At 38.8% G+C, this 11,946-nt stretch overlaps 1 protein-coding gene across 1 annotated transcript in view; it reads right to left on the bottom strand.

Annotated features, from left to right (window-relative positions):
* Rnf212 (ring finger protein 212) overlaps nt 1-3,321 on the bottom strand; it is a gene marked incomplete at its 3' end in the record, with an annotated part of 17,172 nt that extends 13,851 nt beyond the window's left edge. Inside the window, exon 1 of the mRNA XM_005372221.1 lies at nt 3,213-3,321. Within this exon, the coding sequence (XP_005372278.1) occupies nt 3,213-3,321 (109 nt within the window). The remainder of the gene's footprint in view (nt 1-3,212) is intronic.
* Between the last annotated feature and the right edge of the window lie 8,625 nt (nt 3,322-11,946).

The following is an 11,946-nucleotide window of genomic DNA, read 5'->3' as shown; positions in this document are numbered from 1 at the left end:
GATTGGACTCAGTTAACCAAATTTTACAGCAAGTGTGGTTAACTGCTGATGTATTTTGCCAGCCCTCCCTCTCTTCTTATAAAGGTATTCAAGTCACCTTTCCCCTCAGCATCTATCTTCCACAGCATGTTTCTATTCTCTCTCTTACTATGTTTTATTTTACTATCTCAAGTAAAGCTGCACAGTAAACTATTACAGAACAGACTCATAAGCATTGTGCTGGGGAAGAGAGATTGAGAGGGGGCAGAAAGAAAATCTCTTTCAGGTTACTGCCAAAGTGGCTGATATTTAATATATATTGTTTATAGGTCAACTAAAAGTAAATACTAAACTGTGAGAGGACCTGAATGAGCAATCAGCAAAAAGAAAAGAGACAATAAATGTATGAGAAGAAAATTTTGGCCATTCAGAAAAGATACATAAGTGAAGAGGGCACATCAAAGGGAAAATCTAGATGGGCATTGCCTCTCTGGAGAACCATTTGGCCTACTTTTTTTTAAGTTATTTTTTAAAAATATTTATTTACTTATTTATTTATTATGTATACAATATTCTTTCTGCGTTATGCCTGAAGGCCAGAAGAGGGCACCAGACCTCATTACAGATGGTTGTGAGCCACCATGTGGTTGCTGGGAATTGAACTCAGGACCTTTGGAGGAGCAGGCAATGCTCTTAACCTCTGAGCCATCTCTCCAGCCCCCATTTGGCCTACTTTAATGTGCACATCCACATTTTAGCAGTTCTACCCCTAGGTGGAAAATTGTTTTTATAGCCAAATTTCATAGAACATAAATGTCTTTCAGTAGGCAATGAAATAACTTATGGTATAGTAACTGAGGATATTTACATCCTTAAAAATAAAACAGACTAATTGGTGTGTGTGTGTGTGTGTGTGTGTGTTATGCTTTGTTGTCATTGTTTGTTTTTTGTTTTTATTGAGACATGGTTTCTCTGTGTAGCTCTGCTATCCTAGAACTCTCTGTACATCATTCTGACCTAGAACTCAGGGCTCCACTTGTCTCTGCCTCCGGAGTGCTGAGATTAAAGGCTTGCACCATCACTGCCTGGCTGAAACAGACTAATTTAAACAGTGAAGGCAATCTGTACCCTAGTAAAGAATAAAAGCAATTTACTAAATAATCTCTCTCTCCCCATCCATCCATCCATCCATCCATCCATCCATCCATCCATCCATCCATCCATCCATCCATATCATTGTTTTTAAAATCCAAAATACCCTAGCCAACAAACTAGTTCAGCTTGTGTAAAAACACTTGCTACAAAGTGTAATCCACATGGTGGCAAGCTTGAAACAACTTGTACAGATAGTCCTTTGACATCCACCCCACAGTGTGAATGTAAAATTTCCAGCAAGGGCTGGAGAGATGACTCATCAGTTATTAACACTAGCCGCTCTTCTAGAGGACCTGAGTTCAATTCTCAGCATCCACATGGTGACTCACAATCTTCTGTAACTCCAGTCCCAGAAAGAGTCAATGACCTTGCAGACACCAGGCACAAGATGCACAGACATACACATGCAGGCAAAACACCCATATATGTAAAAATAAGTAAAAATAAAAAAAAAACTTGTATTACCTGAAAAAGTCTGGGAGGATATACACCAGATTTTAACAACAGTGTATGAACATGGATCACTAGAACTTGCTAGGTTAAGATTGTCTAGTACCCCCTATCCTTTTCCTCCAGCTTTTTTTTTTTTGTGTGTGTGTCCTCAGGGTTGTTATAATTCTGACATGCAGTACCTGTGGTTCTTGGAAGAAAAATTTCAGGGTACTGAACCTATGTTGTCTTCATGATTCAAGAGTCAGAAGTACCTTGATGTGTCCCTTCCCAAGACTTTAAACTAGTCACCCATACCAGTGTTGGGGCATTGTAATTTGCAGTATCATGAAGGCACATATCCTTAGGTTACGTGCTAAACTGTTTTAACATTATTTCAAATCACTGGTGACTTCTACCTCTGACCCAGTAGATATTTTCAAACATTGATTGTTTGACTTCAGGGGGAAATCTAGGAATCAACACCTCTACTTCCTTCTTTACCCAAAGTCCTTCTTCTGTTTCTATTTACCACCTATAAAACATACTTCCCAAGGTGGTAGTATTTTCCAATTGCCGAATCCTTTGGCACCAACTTCCATGTTACTGAATCACAATTAACATTCCTGACTCTTGAATTCCAGATATCCAACCAGGACTACCTCCTCTCTCCTCCCTAGACAGCTCCCACAACATAGGGTCTAAGGCAGCAGTTCTCAACTTGTAGGTTGTGACCCCAAACAGGGGTCACCTAAGGCCATCAGAAAACATATTTACATTGATTCATAACAGTAACAAAATTACAGTTATGAAGTAGCAATGGACATAATTTTATATATGGTTGGGGGTCACCACAACTTCAACTGTATTAAAGTATTGAGTCTAAGGTGAGCTTACCAGCTCTTCCCTCCATTCTGATGTCCAGCAATCCAGGCTTGCTTCCTTGAATTAAGTCTGTTCAGTCTACTAAGCATTTCCCAAACCCATCATTTCTCCTGATCCCAGGACTACATCCTGTGCACACTGCTTCTCACAAGCCCCACTATACATCTGAATTTCTCTCATTACTACTTTTCACATCAGGCTTCCTCTTAGAGCATAAACCAGAAACACAGGAATTCTACCTTTGGATGCATACATGTTCGTACAAACACATGAGCCAGAGTTTTCACAGTAACATCATCTGTCAGTTATCTGGAAACCATTCATGTTAGTTCAACTAATAAATAATTTGGAGTGTTACTACACAGCAGAGTTCCATGACTGTGGCACCTACGTGTACAATGCTGACACAAAATACTGTGTGTAAACTCCTAGATAAGGTAAGACTGGGAAATAAACTGAAGTTTCCGAGAATCCTCTGAGGGCTGGTGGTGTACCTGTTCCTTTACTTGCCAAGTCCCTTTCTGAAAACCCACTGCTTCTACACCTTCCCCCGCCCACCTCCATCACCGCAGTTTACTTCAACAACAAAAACATTCACGTCTGACCAACTGACTGCTCCCTACTAGATGCCTTGGTAAGCAGCAGCTGGTTTTCTGCAGTTCCCGCTAGGGATCCCAGTGGGGGTTCGGTGGTCCTGGAGCTGCACAGGCCCCTGCCCCGCCCCGTGAGAGGAAACCCAGCGACCCTGGCCTGTTTCAGCGGACCTTTGCGGAGGCAAGAGTCGCAGTACACGTGCCCACAGCTGGTCAGGCTGAAGGACGACTTCCTATGCGGCGGCTGGAAACAGAGATTACAGAACACCCAGCTGGCCATGACCCACGTGAGGCCCACGCAACACCCGCGCGCGGTCAGCGAGGCCGCCGAGGTAGGACGCACTTCTCAGCGCCCTGGCGCGGACTAGAAAGGCAGTTTTGCGCCTGCGCTCATTCCAGCGCATGCGTACTATCACGTGGCCTCCCGCCCAAACCCACGCAGAGCCAACCGTGGAGCGGACGCAGGCTTCCTGAGGTAGTCAGTACCCAGAGCACCGAAGTAAAGAAAGGCCGCTTGCTTGGTGGTGGATGGAAGCCTGGCGGGGCAGGGACATTGGTTTCTGGTACACCATGAGGAAGTGGATAAAACTGGATGTCTAGAGAGACTGGGTGGCTCAGGCCCTAGGGAGATCTAGGCCCAGGGACATCTTTACATCCTATAATGGAGAGGAGGGAAAATGAGGAAAACCAAAGAGAACCTTAGTGCCCTAGCAGGGTTGGAGGAAAGGACTACCAGGAGGTTGGGGGATGGAGTTATGAATCAGGCTAGCAGGGCTAGAAGTACCGGGGGAGCAATGTTTGGGAGAAATTGCACTGGGCCATCAGAAAGAAGTATATCAGCGCAGGACGGAGATCCCTGCTTGCCATCAACATCTCTACAAGAAAGGGATTAATTTAGGGACGATCATTTTATCTTTGAAATAATAGATGGTGAAAGGGACTAATTTCTGTTGATATTAAAATTATTTCAAAATTAAAAACTTATTTTTTAAGAACATTTTTTAACAGTTGTGTTTCTTACATAATTCTGGATACCTTTCCTTTCTACTTCATAAGTCTGCAAGGATTGTTAGAGGCCGTACAAGAAAGGTCTTGGGCTATTTATGTGTATGGAGAAAAGTTTACTGTATTTCAAGGAATTAGGAAAAAGTAAAGATGGAAAAAGATGCTTTTGATCTGTACAGAACTGTATTTGTTTTATCAAGTCCTCAAAATATAGCTGGTTCAAATTATGCTATAATGTGAACCAGCATAATGTAGGACCCAGGTTTAAAAACTTAGTATGAATAAATGTTGTAAAATATCCTTTTGCACATTAAAACTAATATTGTTTCTTTGTGTTATACTGTCATGTTTGTTAGATAAGGTCTCTGTGGTGGTTTGAATAAGAATGGCTCCCATAAGCTCATGTATTTGAATGCTTAATCATCAGGGAGTGGTACTACTGGAGAAGGAGGATAAGGATTAGGAAGTGTGGCCTAATTGGAGGAAGTGTGTTACTAGGAGTGGGTGTTGAGGTTTTAAAAGTCCACGCCAGACCCGGTGTCTTCTCTCTCTGCCTACTGATCAGGATGTAGCTCTTAGCTACTGTTTCAGTACCTGCCTACATTCCACCATGCTTCCCACCATAATTTACTAAACCTTTGAACCTATAAGCAACTCCCAATTAAATGCTTCCTTTCATAAGAGTTGCCTTGTTCATGGTGTCTCTTCACAACAATAAACAGTGAGTAAGACAGTCTCCTTTTGCTGCCAGGCTGGCTAGTCTCTATTTAGGGTCTCTAAGGATCCTCTTGTCTCAGCCTCCTTAAGAGGTAGCACTAGAGGCCCATGCAGGACACAAGGAAAAAGACTGTCAAATCTTGCCAAGACAGGTAAGATGGGTCTAAAAAAATTTCCTGCCTCTGAAAATGATCTTCAGTTACACTAGGCCTTAGCCAAAGTTGGTTGCTTCAACATTACAAATGAGACTTTGGGTGATTGCTCAGGTAGCTAATTGTCTCCGTCATATATTGCTTGCTTTGGAAGCTGCTTGATTGCACTTCCTGCCTGCTCAAGTAATATTATTTCCCTCTCAGGCCTTCGATGGGGTTGAAGATTAGATAATCGTAGCTATATTCCTCATGATTTAGCCAAGCTTATTTCCGATATAAGATTTAGACTCTTTGGAATTAAACATTTGTCATGTATTCCTTGCTTAATATTGCTCATGTTTGTAAATTATGCATGATATCTGTTCCTATTATATACAGTTTTGTTTTGGGTTTGGATGGCTCTTGTTTAGATAAAAGGGGGAGATGATGGGGAAAGCCTTGTTAACCAATCATCCATAAGAGGTGGGTCTTTCCCTAGTCTGTTTGGATGCACACCTTCCTAGGCCTGGATGTAGGGGTGAGGGCCTTGGACTTCCCACAGGGCAGGATTCCCTGCCCTCTCCCAAGCAGGGAGGGGGAGGGAGAAGGATGAGTGGGGGAGTGGGAGGGGAATGGGAGGAGGGGAGGAAGTGTAAATTTTTGAATGGAAAAATAAAAAAAAGAGGTGGGTCTTAGTTAAGGTGTGGTTTTGCTGGGACCCAGGTAAAAAGATGTGCACCTGTGTGTATGTGCTCTCTGCTCCTTTTCCCCACGGGACATTGCTGTGATTGGATTTCTCATTTCCTGTTTCATGAGTTTTTTTCCTTATAATAAATAAAATATAATTGTTTTATTCGTAGCTAGCCTGGTTATTTATACAGATAATAATATCTAGGATTGAGAATTTCCGCAGTTTATTATTTTCTATTTTTTATCCTTATTTTTTAGGTGTATTAAAATTATCTACTCCTAAGGAAAAATATGGTTAATAAACATGAAAAATATTCAGCCTCATAAGTACTTAAAAATTTAAGCCATAGCAAAACATCCCTTGTTTATTGTCAGATTGGGAAAGGTTTTAAAATTTTTGGGTAATGTGGAGAAATAAATATTCTTCATACTGTTAGAAGGACTGGGAAACTGTTTTGGTGTATCAGTTAAACAATGTATGTTAAAACTTACAAAATGTATATCTCCCTATAGAAAAGTATTCTATGAACATGTGCAAGTACACAAAGTTACATAAGATAATATTTACTGTGCTACTTGTGGTAACAAGATTATTGCTTTGAAGTAAAGAATAAATCAAGTTAGGAACAAAATGTAACAGTAAAGGAAACTAAGAAACAGGTATATATACTAATGATGTTCATGCACTTGCTGGTGTATGTATGTGCCGTACTATCCCAGGATGACCTCAAAGTCTTAATTCATCTACCTCTGCTTCTGGAATGTTGGGATTGCAGGTGCACCATCACACCTGGCTCTCCATGCTAATATATAGAAAAAATCATTGTAGGATACTATTTTCATGTGAGTCTGAGGATACTACTTCCAAAACTAAAAAACAAAAAAAAAAAAATAGGTGGGACAAAATATCTAAGAACCGTGGAGGAAACTTACAAAAAATGAACATACATAACGGTGGTATCTGAAGGAGAAAGAGAAAGAAAACAAGAAATCTTTAAAACAGCCTGGACAAATATGAAGCAAACTTTTGAAGCAAATTTTTGAAGCAAAAATGAAAAATTCAAGATTAATGTCAGATACCAGATGTGGTTATAAATGATTCAGGAAACACCATGCAGGATTAATGTCCAGAACAAAACAAACAGTAACAATAGAACTATACCTATGAACATCAAATTAAAATGATAAAAAGCCAAAAAGTCTTGAAAGGAGCCAGAGGGCGAAATTAACCTATAGAAGAATAAAGATAAATACCCCCGACTTCTCCAAAACCATACAAGAAGAGAGTGAAGGTAATACAAGAAGATAACTTCCCATGACTTCTACAAAACCATATAAGAAGTGACCGGTTTTGGAAGTCAGTCTATCAAAGTGTGTCAAAAGGGAAGAATCCACCAACTTAGCCCTCTGCAAAAATTATTCCTTAAGAGTTGACCAGAAATACTGTAATAGAAAAATAAAAATTGAGGGAATGTGTCACCAGTATAACTACCTTCTCTGAAATGTTAAAAGAAGTACTTTAGTAAGAAGAAGGATGGTGAAGGGCAGAAGATAAAATCTGCATAAAGAAAAGTGCATATTAGAGAATGAATCAGTGGAGGTAAAAATTTTAAAAAAATGTTTTTAATTTATCCAACAGATAATTGTTTAAATATTGGCAACAATTTACCCTAATGATAAGTTTTGTGTAAGATAATAAAAAACCAGGACAATTAGCAATATTGAGAAGGACTTCCTACATCACACAAATATTCAATCTATTACTATTATTACTAGTATGAGCTTGCTCATACTACTTTACCTATTATACCATCCAATTTCCTTTTCCCCCCCAAAGATATCACTGAGCCTACATAATTTCCATCCCAACCCTCAAACCTATCCCAATTATAATCAACTCCTAATTGATATCCCTAATCCTGAGAACAAACTTTGCTGTGAGAGGGGATACCATCTTCTAAAATTACTTCCAGCTGTCATGGGGGCAATGGGATCCTGTAAAAATTAAATGATGGTTAATTTTCAAGATTACTGCCTGGTATAATTGCAAATAATCTCTGAGTAGTCAACAGTGTTTTTTTCTGAAGCTCTTATTTGAAGTTCTGGCCAGAACATTTTAAGAAGGTGCACCATTTCAGCTAACCAAGTTGGCGTCATCTTGAGCAGCTGGTACCCAAAACCAATCTTAAAGTAGTTATATCAGCATCATGATATCATATCAGCCAGGTGGAATCATTGTTGTGGGTCCCCATCTACTTCCTGGAAACTTCAAAGATTACTTCTGGAAAATATATTGTTTATTGTGGAAAACTTAAACATTATTCATATAGACATATTTTCAATGAAAAGGATGATAAAGACAAAAATATTTATGAGGAAAAGTAGAATCTTTCCTAAATTCTTTTTTTCTATCCCATACCATATGGCTACTGATATGAGACAGAAACTCTGAATTTTTCTTTTAAAAACGTGCTTGGATTTAGAGAAGGATAGCCATTGTACAACTCCAAAACCAGCTTTAATTTTTAAGTAGAGATATATACATGTTCAGGTAATGAAATTTTACCTGGCAGATGACATGCCATCAAAAGTTTGATTTCTCTTTGCTTGGTCATTCTTTCTGGATAGTTATCTTTTCTTCTTTAGGCATCTAGATGTCCAAGGTCTCTCGATATTTTGAAGATGAGTATTTTACTACAAAGATAAGAACAGAACCTTGCCCCAACCGTATGTGGGAAGTTCTTCTGTATATGTGTTGCTTTTATTGGTTAATGAATAAAGAAGCTTCTTTGGCCTGGGATAGGGCAGAGAGTAGAGCTAGGCAGAAAAACTAAACTGAATACTGGGAGAAAAAAGGCAGAGTCAGTGAGAATCCATGGAGCTGCTAACATGAGACATACATAGGAGAGAGATGCTGGATGGAACCTTGCTGGTAGACCATGAGCCTCATGGTAAAATATAAAATAATAGAAATGGTTAATTTAAGATGTAAGAGCTAGCTAGAAATATGCATAAGCTAATAGGTCAAGCAGTGATTTAATTAATACAATTTTGTGTGGTTATTTTGAGTCTGGGAGGCCAGGAAAATGAATGAGCAGCCTTCCACTACAGATTGGCACCCAACATGGAGCCTGAACCACGACCTGAGATTAGGAGTCTCATGCTCTACCAACTGACAGAATGGGGCCTGAATGACTGGGGCTAACCTGTGTGGCAAACACACACTTTGGATCTGGATGCTTGTATACCTGCTCAGGGTTCAGAGAAAAGTAGCTGAGAGCATGCCTGCTACTCAGCATCCCAGTCTGGGCAAGGGACCAGATTGGGTCTTCTAGGTGAGCATAGGCAGGAGAGTATGACAGATTCCTGCTGTCATACACAGATATTTCCAGGCCACACAGTGCTCTGCAAGGCAGATTTAACTTATAGTCAGAAAAAAAGGATTTATATGCTGCACGGTGCTACCCAGAGTTGAGGTGGTGAGGACAGCTCCCATCCAGCAGTCTCAGAGGCAGTGAACATTCCTCTACCATGTTGGACCGGGTGGAGCAAACAGGCAGGACGACAGAGTTATTCCTAGCCATGCCTGCTTAGCATTTTCAAAAAAGCACTCCTGGTTAAAAAATAATTACAGATATGCAATAAAGACAGATTAAGATGAAAAGGACCTCTATCTAAACAACATCTCATGTAGACTTACATCTAATGTCTGTGGAGTGTGAACCGTTGTGTTGTTACCAATCCTCTTATCCTTTGATTAAAATTTCTTCTTGAGTACTCCAATGCAGGTGGCAAAAATTAGTCTTTCTTTCTGTGTTGTCAAGGCCAGTTGAGCATCTAGTCTTTAGAGGTCACTTGTGCTTGGAAGGAATCTCAGAATCTTCAAGTCTCTCTATTATCAGTTGTCCATTAATATGAAGATAAGTCAAAATCTTTGCTTTATGTACTGTGGCTTCCTTTGAAGCCTTGAAGAAATCTTTCCCACATCAATCCTTCTTTTTTAGACTTGATAATGATTCTGATTCATTGATTGGGTTATCCATGGCCTCCATAAACAGGACAATAAATGATCGATAAATGGCCTTTGTTCCTAGGGACCTCACTGACCTTGTATAGAAATGAGAGTAATATGCCCCCTTTTGGTCCCTTTAATGACATTAGAATAGCCTCTAAGAATGATTCTTAAACACCTAGAAGATCAGTTTTATACTAGTTTTGTGCTTTTAACTACTTTATAATACTTCAAGAGTCAGACACAACTCAATAAACTTTCTTTGGCATACCTTTCAACCACTCCTTGAAATAGTTGGAATCTGACCTTGCAAATTTTAATAAATATATAATCCCTAAGTCTTATCCTTATGTACCTTAAACAACTTACTCGGACCTTCATAGCTTGTAAAACCTTTCCAGTCTTTAAGTCTCTCTCCTACTTAGTACATATGGTATGGACATTTGTCATATGAACCAAAGAGAAAATTAAGGAGACATTGTGGGTTCCCAAAACTCTGATGAAAGATAGGGTATTTTATTTTATATTTCTTTTTTAATTTTCATTTTTTAAAGTTTTTGTCAATTGCTTTTTATTTTTTTGAGACAGGGTTTCTCTGCAGCTTTGGAGCCTGTCTTGGAACTAGCTCTTGTAGACCAGGCTGGCCTCGAACTCACAGAGATCCATCAGGCTCTACCTCCCAAGTGCTGGGATTAAGGCATGAGCCACCACAGCCCAACTTGTCAATTGCTTTTTAATAGAGCTTCGGTTCTACTGTTGGATACTCAACTGTCTGTGGTTGTATATACCCGTAAGTTTTCCAGTGAATTTGTTTGCTACAGTTCAGCTCAGCAACAAATCTATATTCCACCTCCTGTCTTCCTTCTTTCTTTCATTTGTTTGTTTTTGTAATCAGAGTCAGGGTCTCACTATGAAGTTATAGCTGTCCTGGAACTCCCTATGTAGACCAAGTTTGCCTTTAATAATAAATGTTCTTTCTTTGACTTCTTATGCAGTCTGGTTAAGGAAAGGAAAGAAAACGGTAATGACCTTTGGGAGAACCCTATACCTCTGCCTCCCAAGTGCTATGATTAAGGTGTTTACTACCATGCTTGGCCAAGTACTTTAAGAGTGACTATTTCTCTACGTAATTTTCTTTTTTAAAAAAATATTTATTTATTTATTATGTATACAATATTCTGTCTGTGTGTGTGCCTGCAGGCCAGAAGAGGGCACCAGATCCCATTACAGATGGTTGTGAGCCACCACGTGGTTGCTGGGGATTGAACTCAGGACCTTTGGAAGAGTAGGCAATGCTCTTAACCTCTGAGCCATCTCTCCAGCCCTGTAATTTTCTTTATATCTGTCTTTATTACTTTGTTAAAAGTAAAGAAATTCCAACCAAAACAATGATATAAATTGGATAATATAATAAACATATTTTAGTATATGTAACAATGCACATTAATCCAAGTAATAAAAATAATAAAATATTACTTCTGTTTGCTAATTTTTCTGGATTATGTCTATTATTTGAGAATTGATTAACCTTTAATATAAAATATCTATTTAATTTGAAATTCAACAAACAATAGAATTTAAAGTTCATTTTTGATGTGCAATTTTATTTTGACCATGGGGGAAGACTTTGGAAATACATTCTCCCAAAGGTCATTACTGTTTTCTTTCCACTCCTTAACCAGACTTCATAAGAAGTCAAAGAAAGAACAGTTATTATCAAAGGCTCAACGACCAGGTAGATTTCAGTAAAAGTGAAGACCTGGAACGATGAATATTGAGTTCTGTCACCCTGTGTTTAGGAGACCAAGGATTCTCTGGTATTAATTACTTATAATTACATAGTATTTCTGTGATGTCTAATGAGGAAATAAAAATATGAGTTCAAGTCCATTTGGAAAATATCAACAAGGTTAGGCCTTTTTCTCAATCTAAGAAAACAATGTTTGTGGAATGGAGTGAGGTATCAACTTTTTTGCATTTATGATAAAATTCAAAAGCCCTGGTTTTTTTTTTTTTTAGGAAAATGAAGTATAAGATTATAAAGACAATTATAAGATAATGACATATCTGTATGTGTGCTGCTTTAGAAATGGGGAGTCATAAAGGAAATAAGGAAACGCTAGTCACTGGAAAAAACATCAAGTCTCAAGTGCTGAAAAATATTAGAAAGGGCTTTTCGATGAACATTGTTTTAGAGAAAGAGTGCTTCCCCGACTCCTGTGTGCTTTAGACAGGACGGGAACAGGATCAAGTTTGTTTCTAAGTATTTACCTCATCTAAATAAACAAATCAAGAAGTACAATAGCATTTGCTCCAAACTCCTAGGATAGGAAATTATTGGTATTGAATA

This window comes from Microtus ochrogaster, unplaced genomic scaffold (assembly GCF_000317375.1).
Source record: "Microtus ochrogaster isolate Prairie Vole_2 unplaced genomic scaffold, MicOch1.0 UNK352, whole genome shotgun sequence".
In the NCBI taxonomy this organism is placed as follows: domain Eukaryota; kingdom Metazoa; phylum Chordata; class Mammalia; order Rodentia; family Cricetidae; genus Microtus; species Microtus ochrogaster.
Note: the sequence above shows the minus strand (reverse complement) of the source record. Positions and strands in the feature narration are given on the sequence as shown.